This window comes from Prenolepis imparis, unplaced genomic scaffold (assembly GCF_030444845.1).
Source record: "Prenolepis imparis isolate NDT839.2.m4 unplaced genomic scaffold, iyPreImpa1.0 SCAF_5, whole genome shotgun sequence".
Taxonomy (NCBI): Eukaryota; Metazoa; Arthropoda; class Insecta; order Hymenoptera; family Formicidae; genus Prenolepis; species Prenolepis imparis.
In genome coordinates this window covers 7,762,756-7,790,401 of record NW_028141163.1, presented here as the reverse complement: position 1 = coordinate 7,790,401, position 27,646 = coordinate 7,762,756, and the positions used below count along the sequence as shown (strand labels likewise).

At 34.9% G+C, this 27,646-nt stretch overlaps 1 protein-coding gene across 3 annotated transcripts in view; it reads left to right on the top strand.

Annotated features, from left to right (window-relative positions):
* Plexa (plexin A) overlaps nucleotides 1-27,646 on the top strand; it is a 254,934-nt gene that overhangs the window by 175,384 nt on the left and 51,904 nt on the right. For all 3 annotated transcript variants that reach the window (XM_083038986.1, XM_083038985.1, XM_083038984.1), the window contains one exon: nucleotides 9,784-9,966. In XM_083038986.1, coding sequence (XP_082895112.1) covers nucleotides 9,784-9,966 — 183 coding nt within the window. The remainder of the gene's footprint in view (nucleotides 1-9,783; nucleotides 9,967-27,646) is intronic.

The following is a 27,646-nucleotide window of genomic DNA, read 5'->3' as shown; positions in this document are numbered from 1 at the left end:
TTCTCTTATAAACAATTCGATACTGACTCGAATTACGTTCCCGGCTAAGCTGATTATGATTTGGCTTGAAGCAACAAATCACTGATGGTATTTGTTCAAAGCAAATTAATCTCGATCTTTTTCTAGAGATATAAGTGTAGTCACATGGGGGAGATATATGAGATAAGTTTACTTCTTTTTTCTTTTTGCTTATTACAGTAGGAAATTTGCATTATATTAACCTTGTTTGCATTGCAATGTTTCTACCCATATTTTCTACTCTTAAACTGAAAGGAAATGTACAGATGCAACGCACAGCAATTTTAACTTGCATTATTATAAACAGATATTTAATTATAATAAATAAAAAATCGTCTGATTTTAAAGATTTCTCAAATCTCTAAATCTGTTAATTGAATTTAATATTCAAATTATCAAGGAATATTAAGAATAAAAATATTCTCTTGAAGAATAAAAATATTCATAACACTGTGTCCGAGAAAAGTTTCATAATAATGTAAGTTTTCTAAGATTGTAGGAGAGCATAAATAACCGCATTATTATTTTCTTGATGGTGTATGTGCGCGATAGGCGATGCTTTTTAATGCAGCGACATTGTTTTTCTCTCTTGTGGCCTCATTATCGTGCCTTGAGGAGAGCGACGACGTTTCGCGTTGAAGCCGAGCGTGCGAACCGCGCATAAGGACACCGGTAAAATGGAAAGTGGGATGAGGAGCTTTAGTCGTTAATGCGCGATGCACCGCTAAAAGCTTCGGAACGAGTGGACCATCACGTCACTCTTGCGTTAGTTTCCATCGATGCCCAGCAAAAAGCAAAAGAAAGATTTCAGTTCCACTCTCTTGTTAGCAAATATTCTCTATTATTATACAGAATATCTCGAAAATATATCGTTCTCATTTGACTTGAGAAATTCATAAAAACTAAGAAATTTTAAGGAAACCAAGATTAAGCAAATAAATAAAAAATCTCGTATCTTTGAACGAGAAGATTTTAAAAGTAATGGCATATAATAAAAAAATTATACTGTGCTGAATTTATCACTCTATTTTTAATTTATATTCACATTTGAGATTCTTTTCTTATATAGGTATTAAAAACACAAAAATATCTAATCTTGAAAATTGAAGGGGTTTTTTTATAAGTAAATAAAATTTTGCAATTATATTTTTGCGAAGAAAAAATAGATTTTAAAACGATCGAAGAATTAACGAATAATGGGATAATTCTTGTATGATATTTCGCATAATTTTGTACTATCGTCTCTGTTACAAACGTCTAATATTTTTTTATTTTTATCAGCATTACAAAATTTAACAATGCCATTATTGAGTTATAACAACCATCCCGCGCGCGTTTATATTTGAGAAAAGTTACTTTGTTAAGTACTTCGAATAAAGCTTTACGCTGACAGAAAACGTATCGTGTGACGATTTTGATATGTGAGAAGTTTCTCATTAGAAAATTGCTATCGAATAACCAATAAACCGTGATATGGGAAGAATTATTCAACAATGATTTATATTATTAAAACAGAAAAAATTATTACATGTATAATAAGAAAACTCTCTCTCTCTCTCTCTCTTTTTAATCACACAATTCTATCATACTCTGGAAATCCTAGAGTTTGTTCAAATAGTGAATTTTAAGATTCCTTTTTTTATTTTTACCGTAAAAAAAATAAAGTTTTAGTTTCCACGTCGGTGAGAAACTATGTCTTATTCAATTCACTTTACGAGGTATCACGTGCGGAATTTCACGGCAGAGTAACACTCGTGAAACGACTTGGCCGGGGTTGTATAAGATATATATATGTTCTTCTAACTGTCTTCTATTAGAGGCGAAGCGCGGTGCATCGGTAACCGAAATAAAATCGCTCGTTTCGTTGCGAATAAACGCGCGAGCCCTTACCTACGCGCGCATGCGACTCTTCTTTTTTATTATTTTTTTTTTGTGCAGGAAAGCAATAAAAGCACCCACTTCCGACTCGTTACACGCTATTACGACCGTGCGCAATAAATCGTTATAAAACCACGCCTCCTTTCTTTCAGAAGTTTATAACCCGAGGGGCTCGTCCGCCCACGTTTCACCAACGATGCGCTAGAAACCAGCTTGTATCGGTTTCGAACAGTATTGCCCTTATAAATGCCCAGTCATCTATGTGTGTGTGAGAGAAATGTCAAAACTATCATTTTATTCATGACCTAAAACCTAAATTAAGGAAAGAACAAAGTAAAAAAAAATTATCAGAGCAAGATTAGCCAGTTTTTTCCCTAAGGTCGGTTAAATTTTTAATATCACTCTTGGCGAGAATTATTTGAGATAAGTTCTTTAGAAAATCGTTATGGAGAGTGAATAAGCGGGGGATGAATCGGATTAAAGTTCAAAATTGGTTAGAAAAGGTATAGCAGGTCGAGAACAACTAACTGCGCTGGCTATCATGTCACTACTGGAAGAGATTTAGCTTCTAGTTTAAAATCGGATTTTGCCTCCGATCATACTCGATTATTACTGGATTATACGATTTTTATATAAAAGAGAGAGATGTATAGAAAAAGAGGAATTTTAATTTCAAACAAATAAGAAACATTTTACTTTTCTATGCTGTAACAAAATTGGCACAAATAATTGTTACTGTTTTTTCTAATTATCGAATATTATTAACATTTTTTTTATATACATGTCCGTGTAAATATATTTATATATTAATATAGATATGACTTTATATTTTCCTATCTTTTTTTCTGTTAAAAAATCTCTTAAAGTTTTCTGGTCAGTTAAATTTTATAACCGCAACAACTAGTTTGTTAAATAAAATAAAGAAACTTATATTGCGTGTTTCTCAGTTTGTTTATAAAAACCAACTCTATATAGAATACAATTCAGCAATCATGTCTGTAGTAATAACGTCTACGAGTTGAACCAAGATTTCCAATATCCGTTTATATCGAAATAAAATCACAAAAACGCAATGCGAAAGTGAAGACTTGCTAACTTGCTTCGTTAATAAAAAGGAAACATCTCGAGATTTACCACTTATTCTTAGTAGTGAATGTAAAACCGTATCAAAATTATATCTCTTGTAATATTGCTTTTTATAGGTAAATCTGCATAAAGAATAATTAATGTTGCGCAAAGCCCCGTCTTTGTTACGTTTTAAAGAAAATTGATATTCTTCTCGGTGGAATCATTTGCGAGAAGTTGATATCATTCGTGATCGTTTTTATCACAAAGCGGAAGACGTAATAACGAGGAAGGACAAGTATCGAAATGCAATTCGATCACTGACAAAAAAATAAATCAACCTCGAACTGTTTTTTTGCTTTGTTCCGTCAAACAGGATAACATCGAAGCGAATCAATTTCTCGTATTGACAAAAACGTGGCCGTTGAAATGAAACGAAGGGTACAAATGGAAGAAAATAAAATAGACATCGGGCGAAAATTATCCACAAGAAGAGATCCATCGCATTTTGTTTGCGGTTCGATAACTCGAAGCACAAACTCGTAGCTTCGAGAATATCATTATTATTAATGCTTTACCTTTACAATATAAGGAAGAAGGATGATCTATAAAATCTATAAAAATAGGTCAAGTTTGTTAATGTAAAAGCATCACTAAAATAATAAATATGGAAAACAAAATTTTCTTAACAGTATAAAAGAGTAAAGTTGTTATGAAACTTTAGTGTGAAACAATTTAAAACATTTTAATTATCGCGTGTAATGTATTTTATGTGGATAAACGTGTATAAAAATAACTGACAAATAACATAACGTGTACGCATAATAATGGCAAATTCGTATTTCATTTATTCGCACATCTGAAAAAACCTCAAAAGAAATTAAAAGGTCTGAAAATTATATTCTATCCAATCACTCTGCAGATGCAATAAATTTTGTAAACGAAGATTAATAATATTTTATTATTGCATCTGGATTGAAAAGAGATTCAATTAAAATCTGTGTCGCTATAAAAAAAGAAATTTCGCCCCATTTTATGACGCTGTTGTGCCGAAAACGACACGCAAAGCAATAACCAATGAAAAAACAATCGCGTTGAAACGATTTCGCCAAACTTTTGCCGCGGATCGAAGAACACTCACGATATAAGTGACCTAATAACTCGAACTGGCAGCCATTGCCTATGCGGTATTCCCCTGAATCGCTAGCTTACAGTATATACCTTGGAAATAAAAGAGATCTCGTCGTAAAGAAAAAAAAATACGTCACGTGGAATGTTCAGCAATGCAAAAATGTGCACGCTCTATTGTGAGCGACGACAGTCACACATTGTTACAGTTGCGACATACAACGTCGTTAAGATCGTTTCGCCGATACTGTTACGACGACGAATGTTACGGTAATTTAGCGTGACGCGTATTTTCTCGCGGATTATACGACGCTTATTGTCCGGTTGCCATTTGTTATTCACTCGCGAAAACTTACTTGCATCGTAGTAGCGGCGCACGAACCGACGCTGATGTACATATTATTGCGAATTATGCGAAACATGCGAGTAGAGGGTTAATCTGGCAAATTTGCACTGGCGTTCCATACGATGCATTCCTTTGTAGTATTGATGGTTTCATAAATAATTGTGAATTACGAGTAATTCTCCATAAATGATGCAACATTCGCGAGAAGGTATTTTCTACTCAATTGTTAACCTAACTATTCATTTAAGTGTGCATGAGAATTACATACATATAATTTTGAATATTTACTTTTGCAATATAAAATTTTATCGAAGGATTATTATTAGGTTTGTAGGAAGAAATTAGATTTAATTTTTCAAAAAATAAAAAATTTTGTTCTGTAATTAAATTTTTCGAATATTTTATAACATTTTAGTTTGATATGTATGTGTAACTGACAATGAAAAAAATATAAATTATAAAAACATTTTTTTTTACAAGTTTAATAATGCAATATATGTACATATTATTTTAATCGAGATCTCTTACTTGTTTTGTGAAATTATAGTCAGAAATTTGTTCTATGAATTTCATACAGTTTCTATGAATTTATAATTGAACAACTACTTTAGCAGTAATAAATTCATCGCGTCAAATTCGGAATTACAACTTATCTGCATCGTATAAACATATATTCAAATACGATGAACATAGTAACAACCGCTTGAAAATATTTGCTTCACACATATTGGCGAAGCCGTCGATTTATGTCACCAAAAAATCTTCGTGTCACGTACTTCACGAGAAATATCGTCAGGTTACTGACGACGGCAGCGAGATGCAGCGCTGTGTACGAAAATCGAAATTGGCGGAAAACCAAGATGGAAGAGAGGCGAAACGATCGGAGAGAAACCAAGGTGGAATAGATGACGAGGACGTCGACGTCGACGTCGGCGTCGGCGTCGGCGAAAGGATCGAAGAAGAGAAAATGCGGCGATCGTCTCGTGCTCCCGACACTCTCTCGAAATCGTACCGTCCTCTCGACGCAGATCGACACGACGGGTAAATCGACGAGGAGAGCGTTTTTTCGGAAAATGAGATTTCGGCGGGAATTCGACGACGACGCGAAAAATTGCTGCAGCGACAGAGAGAATGGATTGTCCTCCTTAATCGGATTGCCGAACGGCGAAATATGGCGCGGCCGGGCACGCGCTCGCTCTCGCCATTTCATATTGCCTGTCTGTTGTCGGCATTTTCATATTTTCGAAAATTGGGAGGACACTCTCATTCGATTTCGCCGCCGGACGGGATTAGCGCACCGGCGAGGCTTTTATATCGCAACAACGGCGAGATTTGTCGAAAACCGTTCTGGATTCATTTAGTTACACGTGGACGAAACTCTCGTATCGGTTAGAGTTTATTTTATTTCACAGCAAGATAGTGCGTTATTAATTAGAAATCAAGATTCCAAGATTCATAATTTCAGGGGAAGATTACAATTATTTCTTTCATCTTATTTTATTTGGAAAAAATAATCACTTATATGATTTAATTTAAAACTACATCCAAACCTATTTTGACGTGCTAAGAGATTAAAGAAAATCGTTTAGTACATCAGACACACACTTGCAGAATTCAGCGACAAGCAATTTTCGGGATTCTGGCAGGAAAAACGCATTCGTAAAAAAAATGGTACATATGTATGTCTTTTTATCAGATTACAACAAACATAAAAGTTCCGAAATTTTTCGTTGAAAAATATTTTATCCGGTGACAGAATGGCGTGTACGTGCAAAATATGTTTACGTTTTCGGAAATGATTGCGCGTTTGTAATAACAGCCGTAGGTGTGTTTTTTTATTGCTCAACAGTATCGTTCAACGAAAAATACGTTTCAAACGTGAAAAAAAGTAAGCCAGAGAGTGAGGGAGAGAGAGAGAGAGAGAGAGAGAGAGAGAGAGAGAGAGAGAGAAACGAAACGCGAAATTCATATTCCAAAGTTATCTCTGTCCATATTAACTTTGGTTGAATATAGATATATATACATATATCGGATCGAAGAGAGAGTTTTGGAGATCGATAATTAGTTCTGTTGGCATTAGTCGTCTAGGATATCTATATAGATATTCTAGATAGCACATTTCCGCGCGTATATCCAGTTCGGTAAAGCTGTCGGAAGGCGATCGTCCAAAGGTACATACAAGGGTACATACTTTGTTTGATCCCGATATTAATTCGCGCCATTATTAAAATTATTTAATCGCGTTGCTGTCGATTATTTCATTTTCGGCCAATTGACGAACGGTCGACTCGTTCGCTCGCTTTTTTACCCCAAATTAAATGACGAAGGACAAGTCAGATGAGAAATCTCGAGCGCTCTTCATATTCCCGTCGGAATAATTCATTGCACTCGGTTTTTCGCTAGATAACATATGAATATCAAGTCAAAGCATTGACACAGCGGCTTTGTGCCGGAATATGAAAAAAACCGAGGTAAAGTTTTGCATACTATGAATTTTTTAAGTCTCGTCCCCTTTGCATGGAAGATATAGAGAGTAAATCCAGCATACTCGAAGTCCCGCGCGCGAATATTTAAGGCTGAATATTAACATCACGCATTAAAATTTTTTTTTACTCTAGAATTAAAATTAGTGAAAAACGGTGCATCCTTGCTAAAAATGCAAATTGCTGCATGCGAGCATAAGAACTCCGTTCAAATTACTATTAACATACTCGTTATCACCGATCAAGTCGTAGTAATTTCAAAATTTTCTAGTGATCCGATCTTTTATATACAACAATACAAGATAGATTAACAATAAGCGAGATAGATTAATTAAGGAATAGGATATAAATACAGAAATATTAAAAATATCGAAAAAAAGAACTTATTTTTTACTGCTAACTTTGAAAATATATGGTTTGTTTGAAAATATCATTATGAATCTCATTTATTCACTTAAAATATATATTTAATGTTTTAATAACTATTATCACATCTTCGACTTTTATAGAAAAATAAATTATTTTAATTCATATTATGTTATATTCGTATACAAGCTCGCGTTTGTATATCATTCGCGAACGTTTGCATGATTGAATAGAGTTTATCGCACATATGCGCGGATGCAGCTTCGGGTGCGATTTCGCGCAAGGACGTCACTGATTTTCCACAATTGTCGCCATCGCCGAGGACGACCGCAGCGAAAATGCATCTCGACGCTTCCTTCCGCACCGTTGGTGGCGTATTAGCACTAGGAATGCAAATAATTGTTCGCTGCGGTAATATGTGTACGCGTGTGCGTGTGCAAAGGGTGGTGTAAAACCGACTCTGGAATGTAAATAGAGCCGACTTCGCGCGATGCTTTCGCCGGAGAACGAGCTTGCTGGTTTGTTCGCTCTGATGTGGATACATATGCTTTTGTATGTGCACACATAACACGCCCGTGGGATCATCCTATCCGTCGACTCGCGCAGAACAACCCTTAGTTTTCTGCGGGAAGTATTCCGAATGCACCCATAGAAAAAAAAGATTCGTGATTGAAACTCAAACAATATGAACCGAATCGATAATTAGTATACAATTAATTATCTTGCAGATCTTATTCGATTAATTGAAAAAAATAAAGAAAGCATCTATCGTTACTTAATTTATTCAGGTCATCAAAATTTCAAGATATCTCACATATATATTACAAAATATTATAATTATATATTATATATATAATAAATAAAGAAAAATAATTTAATTATTTTCATCTTTAGGAGCAGCCATCTCTCTAGAGTTGGCTGATAGAAATAATTATTAACTTTGGTAGCGCCCTTATGTACGTAAAAAAAAATCTTTAGGCTGGATTAGATGATGCATTTAAAATATTCAAAATACGAGAGAAGATTTATTCGCAAGTTCTCACGCCTCATGTGTTTCAAGTTTCACGAGGAAGAGAAGAAAATGTTCGGTAAAGGACAATAAAACATAGCATCTCTGTGTCGTAGGACGCGATTAATCGTCGGTCCGGCAAGAATTAATTGTCGGCGGTGCGATAATTTATCGCAACCAGTCTCGCCGCGATATTTTAGCCGCAGATATTTTTCGCGCCCCGTTTTCGCGCTTCGCTAACTTACCTGCCGCTTTTCCGCCGGAAAAAGGAAGCGTGTTCTCCGCGAAATCACTCCTGCAACTTTATATCCATCGAGATTTGTTTCACGTGAATCATTTTCCCGTGTATCCTTTCTGCGTAAATCGCTTGTGAACATAAAACTTTTATATTCTTCTGCAAAATTATCTTTTATTATATTTTTTATTATAAAAAGGATATTATTTTCAACGATATATATAAAATATGTATATGAAAGAGTACAGTTTTAATATTTTTTATATGTTTAATATACACAATATGTACAATAATGTTAATAATTGGACGTAAGGTGCTTTGAATTTTGACTTGTATAACTTTCTTATAATATTCCTATCTTATATTATCTATGCTGATGTATAAAATATGATAAAGTAAACATAAGAACATTCCATCTTAACTGTGATAAAAGATAACAGTTTCACGTCTGACGAGAGAATACTGCACAGAAGAAACAACATACTCTGCAGAAAATTCAGATTTTAATAACATTCTGCACACACATATGTAAAACAGAAAGATGAATGATTTTGCAATTTTCCTTTAGCGCAGGAAAATAGATTTATGTTGTCATACTTCGCATATTCTAACACACGAAGTTAAGAATCTGCAAGTAAAATCAGTCGCGGCCTATTTCCTCAGGCAGTGAATTAGTCGTTATAAAGCGAGCTTTTAATCCTTAACGTTAAGACGCTCATATTTTTCTTATAACTTACTTTACATATTCATTGGAAGAATATTATAAGTATTATATCCGACATAAAAGATAATCGAATGAATAAACGTGATTAGAAAGATTTAATTGTGATCAAAAAAATTATAAATATTAATTAAATATGTTACAAAAATAATTAAAGGAAAATTAATTTTCTTTTTTTTTTTTTCGTATGTTTATTTAATATTGTTTTCTTATCACAAAATTTGGGATTATCGAATAAAAAGTATTGAAATTGATTTGATTTATTGTTGTTTCATTTATTGTTAATTAAATTTAATAGGAATTTTTATTATGAAGGATAGACATATATAAATGATAATTCAGAGATATTTTTCCCCATCTAATTTTATATATAAAAAACGAAATCGTTAAAATTTAAAATAAAACTACAACGACTACTTTTGAAGTATATAGGATTGATCATATAGATGGCTAATATTTGCATTAATTAACTGTTATCAAATACTGTCGTTGCCAGAATACATCTCATCATATCTTGTTTATTTCTGTTTACAGAAACTGCAAACGATCGGCGAGGATTTCTGTGGTCTCGACGTGAACACACCTCTAGGCGGCGAAGAGCCGATGGGTGCGACTGCAGTTTTGACATTCGAGACTCACTTGACGGCTGTGGCAGCCACTTCGACCGGCGATTACACCGTCGTCTTCGTGGGGACCAATAAGGGACATCTCAAAAAGGTCAGTGATCGAAATTAATTAACTTGATAATTCAATAATTTATCCCTTAATACAAAGACACAGCCGTTGCTTCTGCTACTATACGGCGAAAATATCTTACGTTTCTAAAATAAAATAGTCTCGAGGGTAAATTAATTATATAACGAGATTGCTAAAGAGAAATATATCTACAAGATTCGAGTTATCCATCATGACTATTTATGGCGTTGCGATCTCATTCTGCAAATAATCTAAAATCTAAAGCATCTAACATATGATTCAAATATAATTTCGAGAATAAGAGGCACTCTGTGTATTAGCTGCATTACTGAATTTATTAGTATACGTGTGGTTAGGGTTAGGTTATACTGTCTTTTCTTATTTCTCTTTCATACAGAATTATCATAGAAATTATAAATATATTTTTTTACGGTTGAATAAGTAATACTTGTTCGTAATTTTTATATAGCTAAAAATTGACACGATATTTATTATTCCATGACATATATTACAATTCTGACACGAAATAGATTATTTATAAAATTTTAAATCTTATATATTTATATGCAGAAATATTATAAAGAACAAAATAATGTTTCAACTCGATGTAGAAATTGAAATATTTCATAATAGAAAATTTCTATATGAAATAATTAATTGCGATGATTAGTATTATTAGTTAGTTATCGATTAGTGAAACGTAGTTCGAAATTTGCCCACTACTCGCCTTTCCGAATCTCCTCGACGCTGGAGGCAAAGAGTTCAGCAACCCTGAACTTAACGGGGCGAAGCAGGAGATCAAATGGCAAAGTTCAGTAGTCATGCACATGCACGCGCACACGTCATCCCGTCGTAGCACACGCCCGCATATGTATCAGAATCTTTCCCGATCTTCGTAGAGCATGATCGTTAAATTAATCGCGATCACCATGCGATTACCACGCTCGTGCATCAAACACCGTGTAAGCGGCGTGGCGTATAAACGTTACAACGGGCCATTTAATTGGCTTCGGGATAGATGATAGAGTCGACAGTTCGTTCAAAAAACCGTATGTACTCGCAGGGATTGGGAATCGTGATGGTGCATTTTATCGTACATCGCCATTAAAATAATACTTAGGAAATCCTCATAGAAGAACACAATTTCATTGGTAGTTGGATCGCTGCGCGAATAAGAACGGATTCTCCCATGCTTTCTTTTCTTTCGATCCATCCGGATATTCATTTACTAAGATTTATATACTCTAGGCTTTAAACATATAATTTTGAATAATGTCTCTTAAGACATAAAGATTTTCTCTTTACAATAGCCGTCGCGTGCGATATCGTTTCCATTAATTGATTTTTCAAGACTTTGAATTAATTGTTTAGCAGATAGAAACGCGTTCTCTCTTATTTGCGATCTCGACAGTCATCGTCCTCTCGATAGAGAAAGTAACGATAAATATAGCTGGCTATCCTATTGTAGATAATAGTATTTATAGAGTAATAACGCGTATAGCGAGGAGAGGAGAGAATATATAGGTAATATATTTTATATATATACGCGCGCTTCCATATCTACATCTACATTATGATAGACGCCTTTTTGCGCGACATCACGCATATATCTCGTTATAAATTTATATTATTTACGACATTGTAAATGTGAAATCTCTATTCGCGACTTATGGTACTCTTCTGAGATTTATCGGTCTCGTAAACAGTGACGTGTAACTCTGCTTCGGACGTTTAACACTCGGGTACGGTACATCTAAAACCTAGGGTGGCTCGTGATTCGCTTTGTGAGATTCGCGACGTAATACTATGTCTTTTGCCATTTCAGCGGAAATGGATTAGCTCGCCTCGAGCACACCTAGCTAAATGTTCCTTTCGAGCGTTCGATTAGTTCGTTCGATAAATCAAATCGATTTACACGCTTATTATCGCAATAAGGAGATTTATTTAGATCCGAGGGAAAAAGATCTCAAAAATCATTAATATAAAATTAAGAATGTATTAACAAGGTGGATGAAAACGTTAGATGTAGAAGAAGTGATGATACTCAGAGTGATATATAGAGAAAATTTGTTTCCTAAATTTATTTCAGAATTAAAATTTTCGCATTGAAAACTTTTATAAAAAATATATTGCACACGTATAATTATCAATATATCCGGCTTGTAACGAGAAGTATTTCATTTGGAAATTCTTGATCTCGTATTTTTCACTTTTCCCATTTGCATACTGATTGTTTCCGAGATATTGCGAAAAATATGATTTTTACGAATTCAACGAGGTTCAAATACAGTGGGATTTTTGCGCGTATTGAAAATTTTATCCCCAATGAAAGCAGCTTTCGCGTACGTTTCGATGAGATGACAGAATATCGTTGCCAGAAAGTTGCAATATATCCGCTTTATTTCCTCTCAAACTCGTTCCATTAGGTACATGTAATTACATCTCATCACGAATTGTTCCTCTAGCCATGTATTATTATTGAATATTTTTTATTAATTTTAATGTCGGTATCTTTATGCATTTAATATAGAATACCACAATTCTCGATATTCTTTGATATTTTTTTATATTCTGTAAAAGAACAGCGACGTTTCATTTAATAGATGTGTGTCACATGTGACAATTAAAACTTCTTTTATAATAATCTAATAAAATAAATGGAATAAAAATATCGTCGAGAGAGTATATGAGAGATTTAACGCGCTCATATTTATTAAAATTTTCTACTATATATATCTTTTAGAGATATCTGTACCTATTTAATATCAAGATCAGAATACAATATACTGATGCCAATATAATATTTAATATTAAGAGCAATATGTCACAAATGCGCTAATATTATCAAATAAATTGTATCGTTGTCGATGCAATTTTACGCTCGTACTATCAGATGATCAGTGAAAACACGATTGCATTAAGGGAACGACCGGAGATTGAGTGAGGGTTAAGTGATAGACAAGAGTGATAAAATACGCGAATCGACGATGCCGGGCTATGAAAGAAACCGAGGGATCATCCCCGTCATATTTCGAATATAATTTAACGATTGATTGATTTCGATTAATATCGCCTTGTACACGATCTAATAATGCAAGAGCGCGTCCTCAGTGTGACACGTGGCGATATATGACACACGTGCTCGTTATAACTGTGCTCAATATTAACTGATACTATAGTTAAATTAACTGATCAGGTCAATAATTCTATTTTCACTAAGCAGATATTGATTTTATGGATATGATATTCTCCCCGAGGCGGAGGAGAGAGGAGAGCATGCATGAGAATATGGAACAAAAATATGATCATAATATATTGATCATTGTATACACACGTATGTGTGTTACAGATTATATCTATATATAATCAAATCTTTCAAGTGTTATGATTATTGATTTTCGGTGATTTAAAATACGATGTATAAATAAAACGATTCGTTAATTTTCGACTAACATGAAATTGATTTAACTCATTATAAAATATTCTTTAGTTAAGTTAATGTTATTGCGGAGTAATTTTATTATCGATTATACATATACACACACATTCCGCACTAATAACATTCCTCAATATATTATGGTTTATCAATTATTGGTGTAGTGTTATTGGAGATATAATTATATATGCACGATACTATTAATATGAGCATATATATAGAATATAATATACAATATATTATATATATATATATACACACACACACACACACACACACACACACACACACACACACACACTGAGAACAAAAATTGTTAACTTGACTAAATCGTTCAACTAAATTACTATTTTATTAATTGAACATATATATAAGTATTTAAATCAAATACATGTTTTGTCAGATTTAATATGTTGTATTTAATTTAAATATTTCTATATTTTTTACATAGAGTTTAATTAACAAAATAATATTTAGTTGAACGATTTAATCAAATTAACAACTTTTTTTTTCAGTGTGTATATATGTTGTATATAGAATATCTCAGAAATTATTCGAAATTTAGAAGAAAATAAAAATGTTTCTATATAAATAAATGATATGATTTTTCACATCAAATATAAAGCTTGTAAACAAATAATATAATATTTTATATATATATTCACTTTTAACCTACTCTCTCAGTTCTAAGTGAAGTCTTTTAATGAAAACTTGAACTTGTCGCTTAACTTAATTAAGAACATATTGGTAGCACGGAAAGTAATAACTGAAAATAATTATTTAAAATTAATAGAAAGTACGCGATTTTTCCTTACACACAAACCAATGGCAATTTTCGCACGCGTTGTGGGTAAAGTTCTTTCACACGAGTGCATCGACTCGCTCGGGCTAATTGCGTCGGATCGGTCGGTCGGTGATTAATAATCGCACCGCATTGTTTATCATTGCGATGATCATCACCGTGGCGGCGAGATATTTCGTTCGCGATCCCTAGCACGACACGAGAAGGCGCCTTTACCGTACCGTTGAGACGGCGGGCGTTGATTCATGACTCTCTTCTTCTTTCTCTCTTCCTCTTTTTCTCATCTCGGTCCCGGAAGGTATTAATTAATGATCGCGTCCACTTATACATATATATAGATAAAACGTGCGGACCCCAATACGAGCCGGCACTACTCAGGTTGTGCCGTGAGGTCATTCTCGAGATATTTACACATGCAACACTGTGTGCGAATGCACCGGTAAACAATCTTCCTGCTTTGAGATTAGATTATAAGTCGGCTCATAAATTTCTAGTGTGACACATGCGTAAGTCTAAAGGTATTGACTTATTGATACGTTGTACAATAACGATAAACTAATAGACGACGTATTTTTTGGCTAATTTTTCTCAAATTGGAAGAATTATCAGAGCCTTGAACGTCCTCAAGAATTCTAGTTCTCAATCGTTTTTATTTTTTTTATTTATTTTTTTTTTTTTCCAGAAAAAGTTCTGTTTAATTAATTTAAAGCAAAGAAAATATGATTTGAAAAAAACCAGAGAACTAACTTTACGTGAAGTTCTGAGAAAAGATTTAAGATAGTTCTATAGTTCTAGATAAGTTTTTAACAAAGTTCTGCTGAAAAAACTCTCAAATATTAATTTCCAAGTTCCTAGATCGAGAAACTTCTTTCGGAAATCTGACGTTCTATCGAAAGTTGTGAGTAGATTTTCATGAGTCCTAACAATTATTCTTAACACTCAAGGAATTAAAGAATCAGTACAGAAAGAATTCTTGCGATTTTTCATCTGTCGTGTCAAAAAGTTCGAGGTTTCTAGGATCGAGAAACTTCGGAAATCTATGGCGTTTTATCGAGAGTTTTATATAGCTCCACACATTATAAGAAATTTTTTTACACTTAAAGGCTTTAACATCAAAATAAAAAAATCGCGATTTTTCATATCTTTCAGGAATTTCTAAGTTTTTAGAATCGAAAAGAACTTTTTTGGATCTATTATTTTGTTGAAAGTGTAGTCACGAATTTTAATAATTATTCTTAACATCTTTTGAGTTTTGCGAACTTTCTTGCACTAATATCTCAAATAAATAGGTATGCATTATATGTTCACGATGGAGATTTCGGTATTGAAGTCCACCGACGTACAAAACCTCACCCGAGCTGTTAATGAAAGCTCCGCTGCTTATTATATACAATCATGCGGGAATTCGTGACTGAGGGTCACGGCGAAAGGTCGGCGCTGATATATTTACGCATGCCCATCGACATCCCTTCCGGTAGCGCCGCGCAAATATCGCCTCGGGCCCCTCGAGTATAGTACGAATCGTGGGACCGACCAAAGTTTTAAATCGCATCTCTCGATTTATCCGAAAATATCTTCAAAACGTGTCTAATAAAAAAAAAATGCTCAACTGGAGCAATCAACGCAAATTGTTGCAAAAGAATCTTTAAAAAAATCTCTAAATAATTTCCAATAACAACATTCAAACCAATAGCAGTTTTATAACATTAATATAATTTCAATTAATTATCAGTTTTCTATCTAAAAAAAAATCAATTTTTTATTATTATGTGCAAAAGCAATTTTGTAAGCTTTAAGTAATTTACTTAGCAAAGCTTTAATAGTTTCCTTAAAATTTTTTTTATTTATATAATATTTGCTTTGATATGAAGATATATGCTTAGCGGAGTTTACCCTTCCGATTAATCAACGCAGCTTTCCATAATTAACAGGTCTCGAAGACATTCGACGGCATAGCATCTCTCCGAGTTTGGTTACTCCGTTATAATCTCCTTCAATGGAGGGTTTTCCGCGTTTCTCGGTTCTGTTTGCCTGCTAATTGCCGACGCATCCGACGTCGATCTCTTAATTAATACGCTGATCTTAGATCCTCCGCGGTCCCGTGGTTACTGTGAGCCCGACAACGAGCCGATCGATCGATCGATCAGTCGAGGTAGTTGGAGAGAGATCGCTACCGCTTCGTTGATAATTAACCATCACATGCCGGTTCTTGCGTTTAACAATGCGCGATTGACGTTTATCATAGTGATAGCATTTCGGAAACTGTTTTTTATAAACTTTCGCTAATTGTGTGGGAATATATTGAATAAAGACGTTTTTCTTGTAGTGTGATTATTTGAGTAGCGTTGAAAAATTTCATATTTATAAATTGAAAAATTAATGCAGTAATAATTAACCAACAATAATAAAGCTAACACTTAAAATTAAATTATTGTATAATTATTTTACTTTCACAATAATCAATTTTTATTTTTAATCATAAAATTTAAAAAAAAAGAAGAATATTTCTCAAAATTTACTTGAATGATCTCTATTAAAACAGAATTCAAATATAGATAATAGCTTTATAATACAAGATTCAAATATAATATTCAAAGATAATTTTATATATGAAAATTTTAACATATTAATGTCGATTTCAACTTAATCATATTTCCTGAATGGTTTGAAGAAAGAGACAACAGATTTAGGAATTTTCTCTCTCTCTCTCTCTCTCTCTCTCTCTCTCTCTCTCTCTCTCTCTCTCACTTTTTGTAAGTGAACAGAATCGACTATGCATTCTGCGATCAAACGATGTTTCATCGACAAATGGTAGTTCGATTCGGAAGGTCTTCAGGTCGAAAAGTCATAGAATGTGATTGGATAAAATTGTTTGATTTTCCGATATCCGATATAACGGGAGTTAACGTCAAATTTTGCCGAAGTGCATGCCAGACGGTTATACGCTTCCATTACCTTTCTCTGCATTCGATAAAATGTTCATTTACATTTTTTTTTTTCTGCCGCTTCAATCTGTAATATCCCGCAAAATCCAATTTTGACATTCATGGTAGTTAGAAATTTACGACTCCGATAATATCCTTCTGACTGTCAAATTAACTGCAGCATTAATCTTCATATGCGATCATCCATCCTCGTCTTTGCATATCACTAACGTTGGTCTATTGAAAATTTCTGCAGAGGAATTATTTTTACATTTCGAGTGTTAAAAACACCCTCGTCTCGCTTCAATCGATATATACCGCGGCTCTCTGACCTCGTGAGTGATAAAAATCTCGCGGAACGATATTTTCCGAAAATTTCCGCCACGTGGAATTTAGGTTACTACGTAACGACGATTTAAATCAGTTATAGCTGCTATACGAGCTGCTAGATAGACGTAACCGCGTGAATCGTAGATTAATTCCAGCGTCCATCAATCGACCGATTCTATACAGAGGATTACGATTAATAACGGCTATGCTTAGAGTATCGCGTATGAGTAATCGCCTATGTGTACACGTTTCTATTCCGAGCCTGGGAACGAGAAAAAGGGATGATCATCGGTAAAACGAATCAGTCGACTGATTGACTTTTTATTAAAAAAGAATCAAATGCAATCACAACAATAAATGCTAAATCGAAATGGAAAATCAGAAAATGATATTATTCATAGTGTGAAAATATGATAACATAGCAAACTGTATATATAGAAAGAGAGACAGTCTAGGTAATGAGAAAATAGTGATTATTATTTATTATTATTATTATGACAATATTATTATCGTCTGGATTTCCGTATTTTCGAATATTCCAACAATGATAGTAATATATTTACGCTGTAGAAAACTAATAAACGTAATTATCTCTCAATGAATTGCAATTTCGTGTATTTATATCATTGCACATTTACTCATTAATATCTCACTTTTTGGATATTTCTTGTTTTCAATTCTTCTAATTCCAGCATAACATTGCAACTTTAATATACTCATATGCAATTAGCTGTAATAGAAAATATTCTTATCATTATATGAATACACTTTATATTGTAGATTTTTCTTACATATATGTATAACTAAAAAATATAAGAATTATTTATATTTTTATATAATTTAAATTTTATCGAATCAATTAAATTTCGTGATATTTATTTTCATCTATTAAATTTAAGTAACCAAATTATTTTGATGCAGAGCTAGTTTGACTAATTAAGTCGATCAATAAATAAATGGTTCCGTAATTTAACAAATATTAAAAAGCAACTCTTATATAATTTTTTATTATTTTTATTTAGAGAAGAAATACATCGGTAATATTGTAAATATTGAAATGAAAAATATATATAGATGATAATTCGTAGACATAATATTCGGTTTTACATTCTCGAGACTAACAGGATATTTTGCGTAACACAAATCTGGGTAATAGATTCGGAAAGCTGCACTAGCACGATGCGACCTAGGATGCAAAATAGTGTTGATCCGCGGTGTTATTAAGTGTACCAGTTTCAATTTGTCCATGATTGGCGAACATCAAGAGAGGGATCACCGAATGTGCTTTGAAGGGTGTGTTCGCGATTATTGCACGCACGTTGCGTTTCGAGAACATATGCGTCAGGACGACGACCGTGGGTTAAGGGGCAGTAATGGGTTAAACTCAGGGATTCCCGGTTAATTAATTGGTATTAACGTGCAGCTCGATGGGGATAGGCGCAACGCAAGATCCGGGATCATCCTGATATTTGAAAGGGTTTGCGTCACATACACCGCACGTAAAGAGCATAAATTATATTTAAGCTGGAATTACGACAAAATTTACAAATCAGCCGTGGAAAAGAACAGAGGAAACGAGGAAAATTTTGGTGTCGATATTAAAACACTTAACATTTTACATAAAGAGAGCAAAATATAAAAGAAAAATCTATTTTTCATTTGTTTCAGAGATAAAACTTTTCGTTTATAATATACATATTTCTCTAATTCTAAATCAAAATTAATTGTAGATTAATTTACACATATTTTATTATATGATATGTGTGTATCTATATCTGCCTCGAAATTTTCCCTAAAAATAAATCGATTGCAAATACGTAGACGAATCTATCGTTAATAAATCAAGTTTGATTTTTCTACGAAATTTTATTTTATTACAAGAAGTATACAGATGTATATATATTAAAATTGAATATACAATTCAGTAAAATGTTCGTCCGATTATTTTTAGCATACTAGTTTAAAAAAGACAAGAAGTTTTATTCGGAAAAAAATGAAAAAAAACTGCTAAATCCGAGCTTCATTAAATAGAATGGGTACTTTTAATCGGTGGATTTAATGCGGATTCATCATTCGCGTTCGCGATTAAACACTCGGTTAAACAGAAAAAATTCCGACGCATCGCGCGTCATATTGCGCACGTATTGCCGACGTGCGGCGGATCGATCGCTCGTAATTTATTATTCGTTCTCGCGTCGCGACGTTCGATGACAATAACGCGCGACGGTTCGACGATAATAACGCGGACCGGAGAACGCGGGGAACGGACGAACCGTAAACGCGGCTAATGGGGGCGTCCTCCTCCTCCTCCTCCTCGTCGCACAGTTTCATCAATGCGCAATAATAGGCTGCGGCGAACCGCGTTGCGACTACAGCATCCGGAACAATTGGATTACCGTATGTTCGGATCGCGTCTGAAAATTCCAATCAGCCGTAACGATCTTATCGTGCGGCGGATGTAAATGCCGGCATGTCGGATTGTTTTCCGCGGCGGCGAACTCGCGAAATCACGACCAAGATTATAATCCTTCGTGTCGAGCGCGCCAGCACGATGCCGTAATACGGGCAAATTAATTAATTCGTCGGACAGAGAGATACTAATGAGAAAAGCGGCTATATCTTGTCGAGGAACTTCCCTTCGGTTAGGCCGATCCGCGGATCAGCGTCAAATCCTTGGAGGGTTCAATTTGTCCGGCAATCGACCACCGTATATATCGGCTTGAAAGACCTTATTAATTCATATGTCTATCATACGCGGTTTTCATTATCGATACAACTTTTATGTAGGTATTATTTTTAGAAATCTCTCTACGTATCATCTTAATGGAGAAGATGGTATCAAGATTTCAGCACCTTTTGTGTGTATGATCGCTTGAATTCTAAATTTGACTTTAATGTACGAATGATACGGTTAATTTTAGAATTTTAAAGAGAGAAAGATTGAATTTGCACAACATTTATTAAATTAGCGTTTAATATCAGTGCTATAATTAGTATATCATTATTTGTATATTTAAATATAGTGTATCAATCGTTAATTAATTTATGTCACTAATTAGCATTCTAACATACATCGTCGTGTTTTGATATCTAATTTAGGATGCAACTGTTTATCAAGCTTGTCACGCGCGATATCGCGGTCAGTGCGCTAGAGAGAGCTGCAACTCCGCCGCTGCAATACGTTGAAAGATACGAAATTAAGTACGACATAACGGCGGAATTAATCGGGCTCGCGATTAGGGGGAGGGTCGACAGACAGCCACGAGCATTAGTTCGGCGGCGATCGATCGACTACCGAGTTCCGGCCGAGCACGTCGTGTTTCCACGCCACGAATTATTAACACGCTTTCGCGAAGTCTTGTCGGAAAGAGTATCTTCCGCCATATGGCGCGCTCTCCGGACGTTTATTCACGGATATATTACTTCCCCTCCGCCGCCTTTTATTATAAGTTACAAGCATCGTAAATATTTATCCCGTACGCTCACGCTACTAAAAATACGCTCCGCACATTAATTAACAATTTATTTACGAACGTTGTTGATCCTACTGAACGAGAGCACAAGCGGCTGTTTGCGATTAAATGAATAGGTGAATCGGCCAAATAGTGACAAATTTTAGGAAGAAATAAATAGAAATAAAATTAAAATATTAATTAAATTTAGCGTATTAAAATTAATTACGCATATATGTGTAGAGATGGTTCTTCTTCTCATATAAGAAAAAAAATATATATATTTTTTTTACACGTCATGTCAACGCACAATATGTAAAAAAAGCCACTTTGTTTTAAGAAGCAAAATTGAACAAAGATGAGTTTTATATTACTTTAAATTCACTCTTCCTCAGTTTCGCTCAACTTAAATCCGGAACGGCAAGACGCAACTTTAGACGATAAACATTTTTAACATTTTAAAATAAACTTTACGTCTATTGGTCTATCAATTTATCCACTTTAAACTTTTACTGTAATTATTTAGAGAATTAACAGAGAATTATCCGATCTCCCACATGAGCATCTTCGAGCAATCTCTGCCTCTGTACAAAGAATGCGACCGTGTTTTCCTCATCATAGCCTCACATCATCGTGAATTTCGATTCTTTGCGCCTATTAACCATCTCATCATCTCTCTTTCGCTTCTGGTCAGTTCTTTTATAGCATCGAGGTCATGTCCTAAGATCGACTCGTAGAAATAAAAGGAATTTGACGACGAAATAAGTGGTAGGCAATGGATATGGAGAAAGCATACGGGATGGAGAGGGTAGAATGTGGATTCAGGCCAGATCAGTAGGGCGGGGGTGGCGATAGGAGCTTTCGGGGCGGAAAGCCCAGGGTATATCGGGTCCCGACCCAGAACGCCCCGGGAATAACGAGAGATTGGGACGACGAGGAAATTTCATCGCTTGCTCGCGCGGCCGGTCGATGTGCGGCGAGACTGAGAGAGAGATAGGAGAGGAGGGAAAGAAGAACGAGAAATGGTGGGGCGAGATTTATCGAATTTTCGAAATACCCGTGCACTCGGCGATGTCGAACCAGACGCCCCTATTTCTCTACTCTCCTTCAATCTATCTCGCTCTTTTTTCCACCCGCGCCTTACTTTCCGTTCTGGCTTCTCCGTCCTTCGATCGACACCCGCACTTTCCCGTCTCTCTCTTTCTCTCTCTCGTTTCCGCTCGAGCGCCGATTCTGTTCGGCAATGATTCCCGATTTCTCAATTTCGCGGCTACCTGGAAGCAAGGTACTTTTCTGAGGTGAGAATTTAGATTTGCGGGAAGAGACAGTCTTCGAGATTGAAAATTATATGGCTGAAACGGCGAGTCGTATTGCGATAAGGCTTTTATTTTCTGGAGAAAATAACATTTCGAAACTTTATAAATAACATTAAGATGTTTACTCATAAAGAGATTGAACATATTGATTCATATTAATAGATTTATCGCATTTTATAGAATGATATTTTACTATCCGACTTACTTTATTATTTTTTTCTTTAAGATACGAATATTTAAAGTTTACAGAATGACGAATTAATTATACATAATTAAATCTTAATTTATGTTTAAATCTTACTTTAAATTTTAATCTTAAAAAACAATTTGTGAAGATGTTTTTTATTCGATTTGATTCTCATGGCCTCTATGAGATTTTTTTTTTTTTTAATGCAACTCTTAGTTGTCTCTTGCGTTTCCACGATTGTAAAGTAATGAAAAAGAGCAACGAGAATTACCGCGCCAATCGCACAAAGTTGTTAGATTTTGTTGCAAGGGGGTGAATCACTCTCCTGCTCGAACGATCGAAAATCGAGAAGAGCTAAGAGCTCCCACGCGACGGTGTTTGTCTTCGGAACATTTTCAAACTCGCCTGCCTGATTTCTTCCGCAGTTTTCTGGCTCTATTGTTTGCACCTGGGCTTGTTTGGCCTGATGGCTCCTTTAGGGAAATTGTCTTTCGTAAGCCGGAGAAAGAGCGGCCGTATAATAATCGACTCGGAAAACGATGAAACTGTCGCGATTAATTTCCGATCGACAAGCCGACTCCGATTGATAAAGGAAACAGGAGGATTACCACTCCGTCCTGTCCCGTGCATTTTAATTTACCGATTTCCGATGTAATATCATCAATGTGTAACACACAGATTTTTGACACAAGTGTATGAAAGAATATGAGAACGTTATAGACTTAAACTATTTATTTACACAATTTAATTACTTTTTTTTAAGTAATTTGTACGACTACTTGACTATAGAGCAAATTATTTTTAATATTTATTATATATTCCTGATACAATAATTTTCAAAACGCTTAAATTAAAAAATTAACAGTAACATTATTATTTTCTAAAATATATTTTTTATCATTTACTTTATTATATACGTATATATTATTTTTTAAATTTATATTAATTTCTTTACTTTTTTTTTGTCTCTCTATCCTCGTATTCATTATTTCACGCACATTGAGAAAATCAATGTTGTTTAAAAAAAATTGAGTCATCATAGAAATAATTGTGCGCCGAGTATCAAGATGAGTAACATACCGAAACGAATGTCGAAAGTACGAGAGATGATGATGCGAATGTATAAGTAAGAATTATGACAACAACTTTCCACGGTCGTTGAAAATTTCCGAAAGCATGGAAACTCTCGTACAGCGAATTACATTATTCGTTTTCGAGCGAGCACCACAAATATTCTGACGGCGATACCCCGGCCTTTATTCTCTCTTTGTTTCTATCTATCTCTCTCCGTCTCTCTTCTATCGTTAATCCTACTCGGATCCGCGGATTCTCGTATGCCCATATTCCCATATTCCCAAGGGCCATTCAAGAGAAATTATGAACGAGACGAGTACCGGAAAAGGAGAAGGACCAAATGTATTTCACGTTTGTCCGTTCGTCAAATTCTCGTTTTCACAAACTTCCGCAATAATGCCAATAATGGAAGGGTGCAATGGCAGAGCTATAATTTTATTATCGTCACTAATGTTTGTTAAAAAATAATATGAGATCCATCGACACTGCTTTAATCGAATCGGTGATATGATACATGATATTTTTTGACAATGTATTTGCGTTAGAATTTTTCTCTAACAGATGACAAAACAAAATTGCTTTTATTGATCGCACGACCTTTTTTCCACGCAAGAAGGCGTTTTTACAACTACGAAATTTCCTCGACGTTGTCGAGGAATTTTTAAATGTAATAAGCTTCTTTTGACATTCCGCGCCGTCCGTATGCGTGCTATGGACGGGATAATTAACGTGTCGGAAGCGTGCGTGGAAAAGGGGTGGAAACGGGCTGAAGGTGGACGACACATTAGAAAATAAGTTTCCTGGAAAACCAAGGCGGAAATTGTGTCTGGGACATTGCCGCGACTTTTTCCGGCTATCGTTTCTCCCTATATCCGCCGGCATCTCTCTCTCTCGCCCAGAACTCAGAAGAATAAATATCGCGCTGGTGCGCGCAAGTTGGAAATGAAAAAGGTGAGGTTGACAGCTACGAGAGTTTCTGTTTCCCATTATAACCGCTTTAAGTTCGCGATTCGCGCAGGTTCGCGGTTATTGCACCGCGGAGGTAATATTGTGGAGTTTGCTTACGATGCCGGCTTATTGGAAGCGAGATGCACCATCTACCACTCGCATCGCGGAGATATCCACGCGATATCTCTTTATTCGAAAAACGAATACGATATCTCTTTATTCGCGAGAGAAACGGCCGCGACTATTCTTTATTCGCGAAACGTATGTGACGTCTCTTTATATATTCGATACGAAACGGATACGAGATGAGATATCGAAGATGAAGACGAAAACTGCTCAAAGAATGGCTATCCTCCATACAACATGATTCGACTTCAAAAGCAATATAAGCGTGCATATACATATACATATGTATATGAACAACTGTAAAATAAAATATTTCATAGGTGGCTAAATATATTTTCAGGTTTGAAAATTTTCTACTAGTTGTAAACATTTTTTTCCGCCACTGTTTACTTTGATACCTATATATTTATTTTGTCTCTCTCCGTTTTCGTTATTTTTCGCTACTAATCTGTTTTTCGTGCTCATAAACATATTCATTCTTTATGACGTAACATACATACATTTTTAAAAATAAAAAGCCATGTTTTATTATTACTCGGAATTTTAATTTCGCGCAGAATTATGATCCATGTTTAAGAAGGCGAAACTCGGGCGAAATATGCCGAGAACGCATTAGTTTCAGCGATAAATTACAAGACAGCGAGGACTCTTGTCTTGTTTAGGCCGTCATAGCGGGCATTTCAGAGAAAATCTTTTCTTCTCGGGCACGTCGAAAGTTTCGTAGTTGCGAGGCCGCGCCCGCAGTTAAACCGCGCGACGATATTCCGCCGGGAGAATTTCCGCGCGGCGTACAAGTTAAGCGAAACTTCTTGCTTTCGTTATCGGGGAGAGAGAGAGAGAGTACAGTATAACCCGGTGACACGGGGGAAATCCTGCGTGGCAGGCTGCCGTCGCGAATTCCAGGCGGAGGCATAAAACCACCCTGTTTCTTGTGAGCTATTGTCAAGTGTCAGTCTACCGGTCTTTTTTTTTTTTCGACTCGCCGCGTCGCTGCTCGCAAGTAAGAGCGTCGTTATTTTTCCGTACCAAAGTAATGAAGTTTTTGTTCGATTATGAGCTGAAGGTGATTAACTTGGAATTGTGGAGAAAAGCAGGTTGTTCGTTCGAAATTTTAATCGATGAATTTAATACGACGTGAAATTTAACTTTATATATCGATATCATTTATCGATAAAAATTATTTTAAAAAAATATATATATATATATTTAAACAATTTACACAACTTTCGTAACTTTTTAAAATGCTTGTCATAATTTAAATTCTCATCGCTATCATGGTCAATTGTATTTTTGCTTTTCCCACATGGCTCATATCGCGTGAAGAAATATATTCGTCTCGCGTAGAAGATATTTTCTAGGGTAAAACGATGTTCTTCCCCTCGTGTTAAAACGACGAACCCTTCCATTATTGGCTGATCTACTCCCGGTCGATTGTAACTCCGACAACGTAACGCAGAACGGAACGGGACGGTGATCGGAGAGAGGATCGGAACTTAAGTCACCCAGCTACATTCGTCTAACTGAAAACACGCGGAATTTACGACGACTGAACCGGTATTAATGCGAACCCTGGACGGGTAGACTGATGCTTCATCGTCACCGGAGATTACATCCGTAAATAAATCAGCGTAGGAACTTCCCAGCTGATCGTTACGTAATCCGAGTCGATCTTAACCCCGCGCGGCGGTACCTATCTACTTCCCAAGATTTGCGACATCGTTTCACCTGGGGGATCTTGCCGGGCGATTTGCGACGCGCCACCTCGGCGGTTTGTCTAACCGCCAAAGAGTACCTTATACTACCTAGGGCACAAGAGAGAGGGAGAGTTTCATCGTGCCGAGGTTAGCAAAAAAAAAAAAAAAAAAAGACGATGATTCTCTCCTCCACGAAGCCAACTTATCACCGATCTCTTGATAAACGTATATTACAATCTTTTTACGTTTTACGGTGAAACCATGTTAGCTTGCAAATGCATCACATTTTCGATTTGGTTCGATTCATCGTATCATTCGTAATGAAGTAATTGTTAATTTATTGCACACATGTTTATTTAAATATGCTAATAATTCATGAATTAGAATTTATGTTATATGTTAATATAATATTTAATGGGGCAAATGTGTATTTATATAAATACATACAATAATATATTTATACAATACAATCTAAACATGCAAAGTTAAATCTGTTTATATTTTGAGAAAGAGTAAGAGAGAAAAAGTTGAGAGAGAGAGACTGAATTCTCATTACACATTTATTGATAAAGGCAATTAGTTATTTGTATATAATGTATGTGAGATGTGTATATGATTTAAATATACGATGGAAAACAAATATTCACATTTTGTGTCAAATGTTAGTTTAAAATTAATTATTACACTTATTTATTTCAACTATTAAAGTTAAATTACTTAATAATAACGATTTATTTCGCGTATCTTTATTATTTTTTGTTTTATTTAACATTTTATACGGTTGGATTCAACGATATGTGCGTTTATCTGTTTATGTCACAAAATATTTCTAGAAATCAATATTTAAGTCGTCCGAGAGCAACATCGTTTTCTAACTTTTATGCGATAGCCTCCACTTTCTAGTCTTGAAGATCAATTTTATTTCTTGCTTGCATATCGCGCCGGTTGTCTCGTGGCTGGCCACAACGTGCCCTTAGGAATTTACAGAACGCACTAAATGGAAACGCCGAGTTTTTCCGCGTTCCCCTTCAATTTTACAACACGTAATATCCATCCGACTTCTTTATATTGATAATAAATAATATGTTGGGAGAGATAAGAGGAAACGCGATAAAAGTAGATTTCTAATTAACGTCAACTCAACTTCAATTGCTAGTAACATAAAAATTCCTACATAAAAAAATGTCTTTAGTGAAAGCAGAAAGATATAAAAATGATTTATGAAGAAGAAGATTTCAATAACGAATAGAATTCTTTCAATATCTTTTAGAAAAATTATATTCATATTAATTTAAACTTTATATATATGCAAGATAAATAATGAAAATCACAGATGCAAGAAAAGTAATATTTTACGAGTTAATTTTGAACTGGAATTCATGATTCTGCAATTATATACTCATCTGCGATTT